At 47.0% G+C, this 17,602-nt stretch overlaps 1 protein-coding gene across 11 annotated transcripts in view; it reads right to left on the bottom strand.

Moving 5' to 3' along the window:
* Window positions 1–17,602, bottom strand: part of SLC25A22 (solute carrier family 25 member 22) — a 51,778-nt gene that overhangs the window by 2,557 nt on the left and 31,619 nt on the right. For all 11 annotated transcript variants that reach the window (XM_086895741.1, XM_086895742.1, XM_086895747.1 and 8 more), the window contains 5 exons: window positions 12,739–12,829; window positions 4,091–4,209; window positions 2,357–2,519; window positions 1,434–1,588; window positions 535–610 (listed from right to left, as the gene is read on the bottom strand). In XM_086895741.1, the coding sequence (XP_086751867.1) occupies window positions 535–610; window positions 1,434–1,588; window positions 2,357–2,519; window positions 4,091–4,209; window positions 12,739–12,829 (604 nt within the window). The remainder of the gene's footprint in view (window positions 1–534; window positions 611–1,433; window positions 1,589–2,356; window positions 2,520–4,090; window positions 4,210–12,738; window positions 12,830–17,602) is intronic.

Here is a 17,602-nt window from a genome sequence, read left to right as displayed (position 1 = left end):
GCAACAGATTCTGCCTAACACAGAAATAAAAAAGCAGAAAAAGTCCCTTTGTGTTTTGAAGCAGCCAGACCATAGTTTAGCAAAAGGTCAGAGGACAGTGCAGCTGGGGACAGCCCACTCTGGCAAGTGCTGGTGCAGACATTGTGCAGAGCAGTCCCAGGAGGGATATGAGACTCAGTACTGTAGGATTTTCCAACAGTAGGGCCTTGGGAAAGACTACCACAGCACTGCCTCCCTTTGAAGAAATAAAATCTCAGTGTTATGACTACTGGGGTTTGGACAGAAGTATTTAAGTATAAATGCTCTGTTTTTCTTACTCAGTATGGTAAGTTCTCTTTTATACAACTGTATTTACATCTGCTCATATATCTATATATATATCTCCAAATAGTCAGACAGAGATAAAAGCACAGGTTCAGAGGGAACATGAAGCACAGCTGCTGGTTGGGTCTAGAAGCTGCACTGCCTGCCTGGCAGCAGGCAGCAGCAGCTGCCAAACACCTGATGTGGTGCCTCTGTCCTGAGGAGTCTTACTTGGTGCAGTCCAGGATCCCCGAGTAGGTGTCCTCATTCACTCCTCTCTGCAAGGACTGCAGCCGCGTTTTGATCACTGGGGAGAAAAAGAGAGGGGAGACACTGGGAGTGAGGTGAGCACTGGGGGTGTAGCAGGCAAGAGCCACCCTGAGAGTCATGTATTTGAAATGGTCAAAACAAAATTACCAGAAATACAGACCATTTTCATATATTTGTCAGGGAAAACAAACCCATTCCATTACAAGTGGATAAAAGGAACAAAAAGCCACCCAAAACCCAAGCCCTCCCTCCCTCACTGTGATCAAGGCTTCAAAAAGCTGACTTAAGCTTTAAACCTTACAAATTCAGATATCTCTCTGCAAAGTGGGAACTTATTTTCAAATGCTCATCTCCTTCAGGAAGATGTACCTAAAATACACAATTCTGCTCCTACATTTCTTCACACCTTGAAGCATGTGCAGTGTTGGGGAGAGAGCAGTTACTTTCTGGTGGTTTTTACAGGAGAGAAACCAAGGTGGTATTTAAGGCAGATGCTGTGGAGCAGGAGAAAAGGTCATAGATCTGAGGCTTCCCGTGTTTGTCTCAGACCATATAGTTTTAAGTGGTCTGCATCACATAATCACTCCACATGGAAATGTGCCTTTCCTGCCAAGAATAACTGAAATTAATGACACCCTCTTCCTGACATACCTAGTAAGTGCTGCAAACCTCTGTGTAACCTGTGGCCAAAGCTGTAGCTGAGCTGAACTCACACCATCAGAGCCGGAGGCAGCAGAGCTGTCCCTCTCTGTGTGCTCATGCTGCAAAAAGGCTGGCACAGACACCCTCCTCCTCACCTGGCCCAGCCTGGGCCTCTGACTCCTGTCACTTGGCACCACCACAGGCTACCCAGGACTCACCATCACAAGGATTGACAGCCACTGCGGCCGTACTGCCGGCCACACATCCAGAGAGGAAGGACACGTAGAACGGAGCCTTGACATTGGGGTCTTTTTGACCCAGCTTGTTCAGGTTTGCAAACAGTGGGAAGTAAACAATGGAGAATGGGACATCCCTGCAGTGGGGCAGGAAAAAAAGGAAGAACAAGGATGAGTTAAGTCAGCACGGGACACCAACAAACTGAGCAAAGGAAGAGCTGCAAGGCTCACACTGGCAGCGCAGCCATGAGTGCAACGCAGATATCCTGGCTCTGTGATTGCAGTGCAGACAGGAGCTGAAACTCAGTGGGGCACAAGTGACTGCACAAAGGCAACAGGCACATGGGAGGCATGCAGCCATGTATGATCAATGGGCTCCCTCTTTTTTTCAACACTCAAACCAAAGACACCAGCACATTCAGAGATCAATCTTTCGTTAATTACAAGAGATTCCATCCTGCCCTCCATTCCCTTGTGTGCTGCTTTAGTGCTGCCTTTGTTAAAGCTAGAGTAGAGTCACACTGTGAAAGTCCAGGCAGAGTGTCAGAGCAGGCACTGGTCCTTGCATCCAACATGAGCCAGCTCCCACTGATTCTGGGGTCTCAGGCTGACTGTTTTACTTTGCCAGCTCACAAGGACTTCTGTACAGTGTGAAAATACAGGCCATGGGGCAGGCAAAAACCTTTCACAGAAAGCAGCACAATTAAATCTTCCAGGAACAAAAAGATGCCCTCCCTCACTTCTCTGACCTTCCCTTCTTTAATGTACAAAACCCGTGCATGGAAACCGAGTCCACGCCCTCTGAAGCCAACACTTCCTCTGCAGGCTCATTCCTGGGATGGGGGGTGCCTTGGGTGCAAGACGGGGAACGCCAGCGCCCCGTGCTCAAGCCCACACCATCCTACCTTAGCAGCGTGGCTCCCAGGCCCTTGTAGAGTCCAGCGATGCCTTTGCTCCGCAGCAGCTCCCTGGTTATCTGGGTGGCCGTGGTGCGCGTTTCCACCGCCGGCTCGGCCGCCGCGGCGGAGGAGAGCTGGGCCTGCGCCGCCATCAGCTTCTTCTGTGCCGCTGGGGAGCAGAGCGCCAGCACCGGGCTGCAGGGTGCCCTACCGCAGCCTGCTGCTGCCCGGTGCCGCCAGACAGGGGGACAGGCACATCCCCAGGGGCAACACAACATGCAGACAAAGGCCAGGCAGCTGCCCCCCCATTTCCCTCAGCCTGCCCCGGTCTCTGACAGCGCTGCCGCACCACAACGCTGTCGGCTGCGCTCTCCCTCCAGCCCGTCTGCCCGAGCAGGAGCGTCCTGTCACGCACCATCTGTGCAGTGCAGAGAACAGGAGCTGCTGTGAGCAGGCAGGGGACAGTCCCTACTTCCAGGTGTGTCCCTGAGCTGCTAGTGAAACAAACAAGATGTTCGTAAACAAGACAGCTTCCCACGTTCTGCTCTGTGCCTCCCTCCCCCGAAAGCAATCATTAACCCAGGGAGTTTCTCAGTCACATTTATAAACACATCCTGGTTTCTCCCACTTTTCCAACTGATGCACTTCGGCCCTTTGGCCAGAAGATGGAGAGCACTTCCATCTGTAAGTAATCCCTGGCACACCACAGGTCTCCTGCCACACAGAGAACAGGCTGTTCACAACATCCAAAACCTCTCCTGAACCCTCAAACCATGGCTTAAATCCTTCCAACATTTTAAAATAATACGCACAAAGAGGATAAGGTCTGCCGTAAAACCAGTGAAGAGAGAAAAGAAAAAGTAAATCCGTGATTATTCAGGAATGCCACATCAAATGAGAGATTAAAGGACAAATTGGCCCATTTTCCAGGAAGGGCTATAAACATGGTATCTGACAGTGTCATGTAGGGCTCCTGGGAAGTGAGGCCATAACCCAGACTGACCTCTGGAAGAGACTAAGGAAAGAGCAAGCAGCTCTTTCCCCCAGAGTCTCCAAGTCAGACTCTGGTCTCTGCTCTCACCAGAAACACTCCACAGTGTTTCAGCCAAAAGGCACACTCCCCTCCTGCCTCTGCCTGTCAGCTCATGCCCACAGTCCCAAGAGTCTGATCCCAAACCTCCTTCAAATCCAGTGCACTGGGAGAATTTTATTTACTGTTTCAACCGAGACAACTGCTGTTTTTGTCAGGGAGAAAAAAAGAGTACAAGGGGAGACAAGTCATTTGGAAATAACACATCCCTTTGGGAAGCTGTTAGGGAGGTGCTACAGGGGGGTAGAGGAGAGAAAAAACAGACATCAGAAAACATGGAAATGGAGGAAGCAGCATGGGAAAGGCACTGGATCTACCAAGTTTGAATCACAACCTGACCACCCAGTCCTTTCTCCTGCCTCTCCATCCATCAACAGCATTTGCTGTTTCACTTGCCAAGCTTTGAGCAAAAAACCCACTGCCTATTGTAACTGCAAGGGCCTCTGCAAAGCCAGCTGAGCAAAGTGTTGGGGCAAGCAAGCTGGGAAGAGGAGGGGAAACTTCTGCTACATATGTGGTATCTCTGACATGGGAGAGCAGGGGGAAGGAAAAGGGTTTTTTCCACTCATCCTCTCAGCTCCACCTTCAAAGTCCAGTCCCAGCTCTTCCCTTCTCCCTGCTCAGGGCTCAGGGAAGAAAAGTCCACGTACCAATGCGTCCTGCATCCTGCAGCTGGATTTTGAGCATCTCCATGGGAGTGGTGACAATCACCTGGCAGGTACCTGCACCACAGCCCGCCAGCATCTCCCTCAGCAATGTCAGCTTCTTCCTGCCCAAAGAAAAGAGAGAGAGAGTCCATCAGACGAGATGGCCTGGAATTACACTTGGGCAGCTGGGTACAAGGCTCAGGGCACATCTCTGACCCCAGCGGTTACAGGAAACGGGGCAGAAGAACCTGCTAGGCCTGACAGTTCAGCACAGTCCAGGCTTGGCATCTCTGCCAGCACCACCTGACATGGAGAATAGACTAATTTTGTCCCCAGAAACAGAACATTCAGAAAAGCCACAAGCCCTGTCAGAACAGCTCCAGACAGGAGGACACAGCCCCCTCCACTCACAGCCCGAGCACTGCAGCTCTCTTCCAGCCTGCTGGTGGCCCTGGTCAGGGCACAGCTTTCAGAAAAGCTATCACATCAGAGGGCAGCAGAGGACCTGAGCATTAAGGGGGATAAGCAGCTTTCTTCCTGCCAGCCTAGTCCTTTAAAAATTGTCAACAAACACAAACCACAGGACAAGGAGCAAGGAGGGAAAATATTCTACTTACTGCTTTGGAGTTCTCTGAGAAAAGCACAGTAAATAAACAGTGAATATTAATTAGGGAGGCAGTTCCTCTGTGGTTAGGAGCTGCTTCATCTTCCCAGGTTTTCCAAACCTGAACAAATAACCTTTGCACTAAAATGGTCCTCCCTGAGAGACAAGGGATGGGATGGACCTCCAGCAATGAAGATTTGTACATTCTCTGTACTACAGAGCAGAGACTATCAGCAACATGTTCTCACTCATCAAAATGCAGCATTTCATTGTTCCCTTCATTCCAAAGCTATGAAAGAGTCTAGCTTAGACTAAAAAGAGGAACTCAGGATGCAAAACCTCACAAAGTTTCAATTTTCAGAAAGTGATGTGTTTTTGCCCCATAAAAAAAACCTCACGCTTTGGCAACAGAAAACACTGACTTGATTAAAAAGTACATCTGACCTACTCTTTTCTAAAAGGGTTTTAAAAAAAAGTGCATATAAATCACACAGCCAGAGAGAAACAGCCTCCTCATTTTTCTGTTTTCAATGCAAGTACTATTTTTACCTCCCCCAGCCCTGCTCTGCAGTAATACCTCATCTTAACCTGCTCAAGGCACATCCCCACACTGTGGCAGAAGCAGTCCCACAGTGATATTCCCCATTCCCTTGCACAGCCCAGGCACACTTCCCTGCCAGGGGCTTCACAAGCACACACAAAGCACAGCTGTGGGGCAGTGGGCCAGTAAAGCAGTTTCAATGCCAACCCTACACGAATGGGAGGGCAGATGCACTGTAATCCTGCTGGCCCACCACGTAACCTGGGCTGATTTCTCCACCTCTCATCTTCTCCGGGGAGGATATGAGAACAGGGGATTAAAGGCACAGAGCCACAACAGAGATTACCAGAGACTAAATATAGAGCTATCCTATGAGGCTGAAAGAAGGAATATTTTAGTCTCCCCTTTCCAAACTCCCCCACAGATGAGGAGCTGCAAAGAACAAACCCTACCACGGAGTTACCCACACTGGTGTGGAAGTGTGCACAGTAAGCTTTCTGGAGGTATGGGGGAACTATAATGTGCAAATCCAGAGGCTCCCACTGCCACTGCCTCTTGGAGGTGGCCAACTTGTGCATTTTGGGTGGCCTGAAGCACAGCACCAGTCTCTAAGTGTTTCAATACAGTCAGCAGCAAGGCTGCACAATCCCCAGCCTGGCTGTGGGAGGAAGCAAACCACCCAAAGGAGCTGGCTGCCAGAACCCCTCTCTGGCACAGCAGAGCACCTCCCAGTTTAGCAAGAGCCCTGGAGCATCCCTGGAGTACATATCTTCTGGCTTTCATCCAGGGCAACTGCTTTGATAATTAGTTCAAAAGATCTGGAAGATTTGGCCTACATATTCATCTTGGACCATTATCCCAGCCAACTGAAGTCAGCCTTGACTTGACTGAACTCCATGGAGCTATGCCAGCATGACCAAGGAAGGATTTATGCATGTGAGTGTATTTTAGAGATGTCAAACTAGTACATCAAAAGCATCTAGAACTAGGGCTTTCAGCTTTTGGTTTTCACATCCTGGGAACTGGGGAGAGTCCAAGAAAAGAAGTAGCTTAAGATAAGCAAATCTTACAGGATTTGACAGGAGGTTTAAAAGTTGCCATACAGGGGTCAAACTGCCTTTGCAAAACCTCAGCAGTCTGTACATAAAAGGAGCTTGAAAACTGTTCTAGATAATAAAGGGGTTTCAATATTTAAGGCACCACTGGCCTTATCCTCAGTGGTTTAAAAACTGGCACATCTCAACTAACTTCAAAAGCTGCAGCAACAGCAAAGATCTGGTCCTACAAATGCAGAAACCATCTTTTATCACAGCAAGAGAGTGTTAAATATAACATACACACAATAGCCTCAAATTCTGCACTGGCAGAAATCAGTTGTTCCACATTTTTTACTGACATACTATTAATTTGTGACAAATCAAAAATGTCAAATGGGAAGGGGACAAGATTCCTGGTTGAGTTAAATTAATTTAACGAGTTTAAATTAGAGTTTCAAACTAGAGCTGAAAAATAAAACTCAAAAAGCAGGAACTAGAGATTTATGGAAGGCTTTTTGGGAGCAATCAGTTCAAAATTAGGATCTCTGACAGCATTGGTATATTGATGTCACATGGGAGCAGTGTAGGATTTTTTCAAATTTCTGAAAAATCTTGGCCACGTGGGAATTTACTGTGTTTGGGCAGGGACCAGAAACAGCCATTCTGGAATCAGGATGACAACGCTTCCAGAGAGAAAATCTCTGAGCTAAAGAAGCATCCAGACAAAGCAATCAGTTTCTATTTCCTACCCAACAGGCTACTGTCCCCAGCTTGGACATCACCTTCCTCACTCATAAAATAACCTCTCCCTCTGTCTGTCAGTCCAAGAATTGTAGAAAGCTCCCCAGGAGTTTCAAAGCAGACAGAGCCAGTTCCTCTCAAACAATTTAAATACTGGATCTTTGATACGGATTAGAAGACCAGCACACAGGAGTTGTCCTTCAAAGGAAGAGCACCCTCTCTGCCACGGACACAGGGGGATATGCACACAAACTGCCAGTCAGTCCCTTTAATCCAACCCCTGATTTTCCAAGGGGGAACAACAATCTACTGCAACTGCACTTCAGAAAAGCTGGAGCTATGATGCTGGAAATGCAGTCCCCACAACTGAGAAGCTCCCTCTCACTTCTACTGCCAGCTCAAAAATGCCTCAGACAAGCCAAATAAAGTACTGATGTTGAACATCTCAAAGTAACACTGCCAGGTTAAATGTTGAACTGGAAGTCATTACTCCAGGTATGTGTAGGAGCTCTGTTGCATGTTTGGACTAAGTCAAGAGGAGGCTGACTCTGTACCTGCATCAGGTCTGCCCTGGCAGGAAATTCCAAATGTTTTGCTCCAATGTGAACATTTGTGGAAACGAACAATGGACAGGGTAACACGACTGAGCATGCTGAACACAAACACACATTTTGTCCCAAGACATGTGCCTGGAATGATGACAAGAACAATGCTCCCATGGGTGCGTTCTCTGATTAAACAACACATATCTATCTCCCTCCAGATTAGCAGTTGAAAGTGCATTTACTTTTTGGCTGACCTTTGATGTTAACAGCTTCAACCCACTGCAACTGCCTGGCCTCTGTGTGCTAAATAAAAGAGCTCTCCCTAAGCAGCTGTTCTGAATTGGCACAGTGACATTATCAGCTCCTGTCTCCTTCTCAAGGGGAAGGGAGAGATTTCTCCACTTCCAAGTCTCAGTGAGTTGGATGAGGGCTACCTACATTAAAGAAGTGTCTGAGTATCCAGTGGAAAACTGCAGGAGAGGCTGCCTGGGCACACAAGTGCCAAAGAAAGAGCAATGTGCATGCAGGGTGATAGAGCAGCTCACCACCAGGACTAGCAGCCACACTCCTTCTTCCAAAATTGAGAGCCTCACTTTACAGCCTAAGAGTGTTCAGCAGCTCAAGGATCACCCAGGACACTTTTGATACTTAAACTCATGCCACAGAAGAGATGGTACAAGTATTTTAGAAGAGCCTGAAGGAAGAGCAGATGAAGGAAAGAGCCCTGGGGAGATGCATCAGCTGGGAAGGCAATAGACAACAAGCTCCAGTCTCCACATCTGCATAAGACTGGAAAAGTACCTTGCTTGTCCCAGGATTACCAGCTGGCTATTTCTCTTTCATGTGCAAAGATACAAGACCGGAGGAAGCAGAATGGAAGAAAATTTGCTAGTATCAGCAAAGGCTGAATTAAGTCAGTCATGCTGGTCTTCCTAGGAATCTGAGCTGCTAAGACAGCAGATTGCCAGCCTTTGCTTCAGAACAGCAAACAAAATAAAGGTCAAGATTAAAGAGGACAGGGTAAGTAAGGGAATAACACCTTGGAGAAGAGCAGCAGGAAACTCATCCAGGGACACTGGAAAGTTTTTATGAGCAACAAATTGCTTATGTAAGAAGGCATGAGACACTTTTTACTGCAGCCTAGGCAGAATATTTAACTAAGAACCTGAAAAATGAACAAAACCTGGCAAACACATGCCCAACAAAACAGCTATCTGGCACTCCACACTTTGGAGAGAAACACGAAATCTTGTAGGACACTTTAAAGGAACTGATTTTATTAGGTGTTTAATACCCAGATTCAAAGAGCATATAAAAAGCAGGCAATACTTATATCAATCAAAGAGGCCTCACACAGTGAGCAACCAATAATCAATAATGTACTTTAAATGCTGGTGTACTATCAGTCTAAATTGCCTTCTCAGCTTCATACTCAAGTGCTTCACTTAGCCCTGGTGACTCCTCACACCCTCCGTTCTGGACAATGAAGCCACTCCTACTTTAAGAGCAGCCATGAGACTGAGTCTCTCAACACAGGCATCTTCAAAAAGCCAGAGTTAAAAAAATCCCATCTGTTTCCAGCAGCCTGAAGACTGAAAGTTTCCCCTCTCTCCACATTCTGCCTTCCCCCAGCCTGAAAACTCTTCCCCACAGAATGACACAGGAACAAAGGCCTGCCTGGAGACTCTTCTGTGGGTCACCTTCTTTCCCTGGCAACTGCTGAGGCTCTTAGGTCAAAATCATCACAGGAAATCACTTGACCCTTATCACCTTTTTCAGTCATGGCCATGGGATGCCCCTCAGTATCTTGGTCTCCCTCCTCTCCTCCATGGCATAGCAAGCATGTTTTCAGCACTCACACAACTCGCTCAGGCCTCCCTCGTTCCTAAATGACCAGGACAGCTTGGGAGGACCAACTCAGTTTTGTTTCTTGAGAAAACAGAACGCTGTAGCTGTAGGCTGTCATAATGGCCTTCACATGAAAATAGAAACTGGCAAAGAAATAGAAACTGGTAAGCAGAAATTATGTCCCCCAGCCTGTAAGCACACACGCTCCCTGCACAAGGGAGGGACAAAGCATGGTACAGGCAGGAGTGCTTCCCTGGGTCTCAGGGTGGAGAGAGCTGCAGGAACACACACCTGCACACTCGGAGAGAGGTGCACCAACAAGGGCAGGAGATCCCTTGTGAGGACCTGCTGCCCCAGTGCTCTACCTCAAGCAGTGTCCAAGAGCAGAGCCAGGGAAAAAGGAGTCTAGCACAAACCTGTAGTGATAACATCCCTAAAATACTCTTCCAGCAATCTGCAGTCAGGAGCTTTCTACACCACAGGTGCTGTTTTCAGTCTAGCCTTTCAAAAATAGGCTTTATGCCACTTTTTTATCCTAGCAGTTTAAAAGCAATTTCAACACTAAGTTTTTCAAAGGATAAAAATAAATACATTAATCTAAACCAAAAGCTGTTGTTTAACTTGAGGCTACTTTGAGTCATGCTGGATTTGCCACACTCTTTCTGGTCCACACATGCCTCCTCCTCTTGCATATTGAGGTCTATTTTAATACCACATATTTTAATCAGCAAATACTGGTAAAAAATGCACATTTTATCATGCCATGCAACATACTTCAAGCAAGACAAGTGCTAGATGCTTAGCACAAAGGCATTCAATATAAACAGGTCTGGAAGACTTCTGCAACTTTGAGTCAGAACATCCTTTTGGATACTTGACCTAAGGGCACAGCATCTATGAATGCACACAGCAGACAGACTGGCTTGTGCAAAAAGGACTTTGGTGGAGCTCAATCACAATCTTACTGATCCAGCCTTACACTGATCCTAACCCCACCACTGTGTTTTGCCCAATGTAACAGCTTGACTGATGCAATTACATACCAAGAAATGAAACCACATTCATGTGCCAGGCAGCTCCAGGCTTAACCTTTCTAGCCCCAAGCTATTTTGTTGTTTATAACTAGGCTTTGGCTGGTGAAATAGGTGGCCCAGCCTTGTGATGTGCTAGCAGGTATGCACCCTGTTGGGTCCTGGGTAGGAGAGACCTTTAAATTCCAGCACGGTTAATCCTGCCCCATCTTACTAAGGCAACTGGGGAGAATGGGACAGAAGCATGCCAAGGGAGAAAACTGCCAGATCCCACATTCAAAGCCTATACCAGCCACAGCAAACCTGGAAGGCGTTTTTCTTCCCATCCTATTTTGGGGTGACATTTCTAGGTAGAAACACCTTAAATCATCTACCACAGTAGTAACAAGGCTCTGCCTCTGCCTCTCTGTCCAGCTCACACTGGCTACCCTCAAGAGCAGAGCTGACCAGATTTCACTCATTCAAGCCACCCACAGTGGATAAATGAGTGACTGACTCCACATGCTGCTTAGCGCTTGTCACCTGTGACCCAACCTCTCTTTTCTCTAGAGGAACTAAAATTTCTCTGTGTTGAGACACAAAAACCTCCCACTACCTGGGTGGTATCATGCTCCTGCTCTAGGTCACTGTAGTGCCAGACCCATCAGTATGTAAGATTTAGGGGAACAGGGTGCCTTGCTCTTGGAAAAATTCTCTAGCTCTTTTATTCTGGATTAAGTGCAGCACATCATCTATGTCATGTGTGCACCAGCCAGTGACCCAAAAGTCAAACTGGAAGAGGTCTGAGAGAAAACCTCAGCTGCTCATGGAAACAGCTGCATCCCACTTACCCAAAGATCTGTTCAAAGCTGGACTCCTCACGGAAGCAGACACACACACTTGTCCTCTGAGGAAGCCTTTACTTTTCACGGTGCAGGACACTGACTGACAGGCATGTCCCTTTTTAATGGCTTAAACATCACAGCAGTGATTGCTCTCCCAGAATGCCAAATATGTTGCAATGCTAGTCTGATTTCTTCCATGGAACCATTCCCTTAGTGGCAGTGCAAGGAGTGGCAGCTTGGCACCCTGTTGGGCCTGTACAAACTACTAAGCCCCCACTTTGTAGGTGGTGGCAAAGAGCTGTGCTGCTGTTTACTGCAGAACACCAAGGTGTCCTGGGCTGTCTGCTGCAGGGATGAGACTCCCCGCTTGGTACAGGACATCATTACCTCCCACTGTCTGAGCAGAGCACAGAAGAGAGACTATTTGAAGACTTGAGTCAGAAAATCACGAAGAGCTGTGAGCCGATGAGTCACGCAGACATATGTTAGCTGCTACTTTAAAGGACTCGAGAACAAAAGAGAAAAAAAAGACAAGGTACAGGGGAAAAATGGATTCTCAATCTGTGTCAGTCCACAATCTCCACTGAAGTTGCTGAGACACTGATCTGCAGCAGCCAAGACTGACGTGATATGCTTTGGGAAGTTAAGCCCAGTAATTGTGCTGGAGCTTTGCATTTTCACTGAGGTTCCACCTCATAACTGTTGATGGGAATTGTTGGGATCATATCCCAAGCAGGCTGTCACTGAGGACTGGAGACAATGCCCTTGTCTGCCTCTGGGGAAAGGCTTCTCTCTGATAGGAGACACAACTATTTCCCATGCAATTTGGAAAACATCTTGGTGAAAGCAGCATTAAGTATTCAGGATCCAGCTCCTCTCAACTGCTCCAGCTTATGCCTTTTACACACATTTAACTCACATGAACCAAACTTGCAAGCTGAACAGGTAATTTTATTCCTTCAGCATTTATTTGAAGGTCAGCTGCTGCCAGTGCCCTTAGTCAATTCAGATTTACTACCTCTCTAAAACAATTCTCAAGGTACAAAATAAAAAGAGGGGTGCTAAGTTTGAGGTCCACAGAACTTGACTTGATACCTCTTTGAGCCAGAAGGAGCACAAGAGGATGCAATAAGATGCTGAAAATAAGAGTCCTCCCAGCAGCTGTTTGAGCAATGATCAATGACATTGGGTTCCTCTCAAATACTTACACTACACATTCTGGATCTGCTAACCTTGGCTTAAATCTGGGACTATTTTTAGAAGCTTGAATAAAGAGCAGTCATCCAGTGGAATGCTTCACGCTTCCCATTTTAGACATTGCATCCTTAGCCTGAACGTAATCACCAGCTGAGCTGTTCGAGGTCAACTCATATTTCAGTCATTGCACTATCCCAGTCCACCTTTTCCTGATGTCTCACCAGACGTGTTCCAAGTGTCGGTGTCTTTTAAGTTGACTGCAAAAGGTCAATTCCCTACTCACCCGTCTTTGGAGAGGTGATGCCGGAAGAAGTCATTGGCTGCCAGTTTGATAGCCTTTTCTGGTGTCACCAGAGTCAAGTTCACTGCAGCCCCTGGACAAGGAAGAGAGAAAGGACATTGGATAATGAGAATAAAAGGATTGTTAACTGAGTCTTTCAGGAATGTGTTGTAACTTCAGCACAAAACCAAGCACAAATGAAGTAAAGCTCCCAGTGCACCAAAGGGATTCAGAAATACAAAACACCACTGAAAACAGTATTTCTGTCTCCCAAAACCTTGGATTTGTGAAAACATCCCCAGATGTGTTTCTGCTCCATTTGCCATATGTATTTTGTAATTTCTTCAGCTTTACTACTACCTCCCACCGTGTATACACGCATCCTCATCTCTCATCCAAGGATGCATTCCTATGAATTCAGAAAGATGCAGATCAAACCTTCAGAAAAGGAGTACAAGATGGTTTAACAACCAGTTCTAACTCCTTTGCAAATATTTTGTGATACTGAGAAACAAAAGACCCCCTGCCCTGCCTTCTCACTGGATCCCTCCCCTGCTTCCTCCCCAGAAAACACCAGAGCAGCTCGATTACCAAGCTGCTCGGAAAAGGCAGAGTCATTGAAAGACCTGGAGGCTGGCTGAAGTCACCGTGCTGATCTGCCCAGAACCAGCTCTAGACCAGCCCTTAGTGCAAAGTGGCTTCCCCTGTGTATCACCACTGGGTGTCACCCTGTAGTAGTTTAGGACACCCCCAGAACAGCCACCACTGAAGTGGCTTTTTGCCCACCACAAGCTGCAGCACACAGAAATTCCTCTCCGCGCTCCATGGCAAGGCTTGCTGGGGGACCTGGGGTGTAAACAAGCCTTGGCTCCCTGCATCCCCCTCCCGCTGGAGTGCCCTTTTGTCAGGAGCGACAAACAGCAAATCCCTGCATTGTGCCTGTCACAATGAAAGGCCTGCATGGCCTGGCTGGCTGCTGTGGGCCCTGAACACCAGTATTAGTGAAACATTAGTGCAACACAGTGGCTGGGAACAGCTTTCAATCTGCCCTGGGGTAAATGGGGTGAGGGAAGGGCCAGTCCCTTCCCAGCATCGTGGAGTTTGCACCATCAGATTTAACACTCCAGAACATTCTCCTCCATTTAAATCCTACGGCTCAAAAAGTCCATCAGTGGATAGCCTTAAGCTCTCCCTATCTGCACTGAAATGTACTGAGCTCCAAGCCCTCCAAAGGAGCTACACTTGAGACTTGTTAATGGCCTAAAACACCTCTGGTAAGAACAAACACAAATACAGGCATTCGTGCTTGCCTTTGAGATTTAAACAATTTATCCCAAAGATTCATATTCCAAAGAGAAGCAGCCAGAGAAGCCTGCACCCCCAGCTAGGCTCCAAAGACCTGGTAGGGCTAATTTTCAGGACCTTTGAACCCAAGTTGACAGGAGCTGTAAGGGCCAAACACACCCACAGAAAGTGAGTTCAATCCTCTATTTCTTGGGATGGACTCTCCTCAGATTAGGAAGCAAAGTCACAATGGGACTTCTGGGACCACTACAGTGGGGAGTGGGACACAGGAATCCTTGGCTCCACAACATCTGCTTGGAAGACATGGCTCCACCATTCAGGAAATTGCAGCAAGAAAAGACAGCCTTTTGTGCACAGGGCTGGGCACCCCAACATATCTTCCACCCTTTCAACTCCAATGTTCAGATTTTGCAAAAAACACAGAGTAATGCTGCCTCATAGCAAGCCAAGCCAGTGCATTAATTCCACACTGGCGATGACATCCAACAAATGCCATCATCTTTTACAGCAGACAAATCAACTAGCAGGGCAGACCTCTCACACTTCTGATTCTTTGCAAACTTTTAAGGGCACCAATGATTGTGCTGCTTCGGTTTGATGTTCTTCCTATACATCATGTCCCCCTGCCATGGCTCTTGCACATGAACAGAAGCCACACAGAAATGACCTTCACGCTCCACATCCATCTCTTCATGCCAATCATATCAGGATCTACAAAGCAAATCCACACAGCCTAATTCTTAAGCTGAAGTGGCCACCCATGAAGTATTTCCTCAAATGCCAAGCTGAAGATGACTTTCAGTGACACTCCCAATGGCTATGAAGTATAACACTTGTACACCAAAACACAGCATGAATAACCCTTTCCTTGGAAAAACAAGAGAAAGAAAAAAGCATAAACCTGCTACTCTTAACACCAGTGCAAAGGGTTCACTGAAAGAAAGCAAACAAACTCCAAACCATCAAGCAAGAAAGGTACACAAGAAGTTCACTTCCACATGCTGACCTTCAGGAACCAAGAGGCTTTCATAGAAGATTCTCTTCAATTGAAAATAAAGCAGAGGGTAAAAACACACAATATACAGGAAAAGAAGTTAATGAACCTGGGTTTTCTCCTACATTGTTGATATTTTCAGTAAAGCTGCTTAGCAGGGAATGGATAATCCCTGTCCTGAATAATCCATAACAGCTTCAATTTGCTGGAGGAAGAGAAATTAGATACTCCAGCTGCTGGCTGTATGCTTTCCACAGCATCTTCTTCTTTTTGTACAATCTTCTCAATTCTGCCCACACCAATGAGTACTTCCCTATCTAAAGCCAACCTTGGCCTAAAGACAATGCTACATGTACCACAAGCAAAGATGGACAAACAGAATGGAAACATAAATAACTATCATTAAAAAAACAAAGCTTTTTGAAAAGAAGTAAGGAAGCACTCTACAAACAAAATAAACCGAGGCAAAACCAGTTTTTTGCCAACTAAACTTGTAGGCACCCTCTTCTCACCAAGTCTTGGTTTTTTATTAAAACACATTTCTCACAGAAGCCCTTATACATCACCAGCAACCTACATAACAGAGGATTGAGTCATCCCCAGTGCAGCACTGGGAGATATTATTAGCAGAAGCCAGGGAAGGCTGCCACACTACTGCAGCTGAAGTGCAGCTACCCTCCAAACGTCACCAACAGCAAAGGGCACTTCCTCAGCCTGATCTGAGCCTTTGGTTCCTGCCAGCTTGGCTAAACACTTGGTCTGCAAACAGCACTGAGATTGCTCAGAACATGTGCTGGCATCTTTAGGTAGCCTCTGGCTGGACTGCAGTAGGAAGCTGAAAGAGCATCTCTGATGCCCATGGGGACCAGGAGCCCCCAGGCACTATGGATTCATTCACTTGGTGTCATGTTTTAAGGCTGCACACCATCAATTCCTTGAGCACAGACAGGGCCAGACAGCACCATCCAGCTTTGAGGCATTGCTGCTATACAGCTGTTATGGTAAAAAAACATGAGGGAACTCCTCTTCTTCCTGCCCCAAACAAATCCAAGAACCCCTGTAACTTTTGGTGTGTTCTGTCACTTTTTTTGGGAAAGAACTTCAGAGAAATGTTGGGATTGCCTTATACATCACACAATTTTCTATGGGCTACTTATACAAAGCAAAGACTTTTTGCCCACACAAACACCTTAAGAGGTGATTTGCAGAAAAGCATCCCACGAGCACAAGCCACTCTCCTGTCTGCACTGATATTTGACTCACACATGAAGGAGCCCTGAAGTCACACAGCAGGAATGGCTGTGCCCAAACAGACCCTTTTCTGTCCTCTGACAGAGGCCAAAGGATCTGCAGGGACAACTGACGTGCTTGTGACTCCTCCATGGGGAGCAGCAGCTGCTACTTTAGCACATTAACATATAATCCTCCCAATTTCAGCTTAAAGCCTGCAAATAAGAGCTTGTGAGTCATGCAGCAAATTCTGCTGGGGAACTAGGACAGCTGGAGGGAGCAGGAACCAATCCCACCACCTGATTTCCATCTTTCTCTGTCTACAAGGCTCAGACATCTCTTCACCTTCTTTACAGAAAAGTACAGAGAAGTACACAATCTTCATGGTCCTTGGATGTATTTTACCCACCAACCCTCTCCTTGAGAGGGAGGGAAAGGCTACTCATGTCAGCTCACAGAACTGAGGCACAGAGACCAGGATTGTTGCTTTTGGGAATACTCACATTTGCATCCTGGCCATGCTGAAATCTCTATAATTTTCTGGAAGGAGCTGGAGCTATTCAAAAAAGGCCTCTCCAATCCAGCTCCCTATTTATAGTCAGAAGTCATTTCAAGCAACTATCAGCACCCTGAACAGAATTAGGGACCTGGACCAAGCTGACCAGACTTGGGAAACATTGGGAAAAGAGGTATGCAAAACCCTCTGCATTCTTCTGCTTGGGGATGACAAGTGGCTTGGAGATCCACATCCTCTCTACCACTCTATGCCTTAAGGGACTTCCCAAAAGACAGCTTCCTGATTCTCACAAAAACTCTTGGTCCTACAGTCTCCCCTGTAAGTTTCCCGAAACAGCTTCTTCCTTCTGCCTCCCACCAAGCACAAAGCTTGCCATTGCACATTTACAGCCAAAGTTACACAAGCTCAAACTCCTCACTAGGAACAGAGAAGCAGCCAACTTCTGGAAAAAATCAAAGGGGAACACGTCACTGCTAGCATCGAAGACGGAGCCTGCCAGGGTTCCTTGAGGTTATTTGTCTTGTTGCCTGCTCCCAGGAAAGCTGATGCAAAGCAGCCAATCCATCCCTGCCATCCACCACACTCCCCTGAAACGCCCACCAGGAAGTTGGGCAAGTGACGCTGCCTGAATATCCAGTGCCTGTTCCCGGGGTGGCCAGCCACAATGCCTGTGTTTCCTTAGGAGCAGGGAAGAAGCAGCAAGAGAAAACTACACATTGCCAAGAGCAAGGCACCAGCATCTCCGGACTTCTGCTTGAAAAAACAAAGAGCAAGGGCTCAACTTAGTAGCGTAACTTTAATCAGGCTTTATCAGTGACCGA

The sequence above is a fragment of the Cyanistes caeruleus genome, chromosome 6 (assembly GCF_971803275.1).
Source record: "Cyanistes caeruleus chromosome 6, bCyaCae1.hap1.1, whole genome shotgun sequence".
Taxonomy (NCBI): Eukaryota; Metazoa; Chordata; class Aves; order Passeriformes; family Paridae; genus Cyanistes; species Cyanistes caeruleus.
The sequence above is the reverse complement of the archived record's forward strand: the minus strand, read 5'-3'. Positions and strand labels throughout refer to the sequence as shown.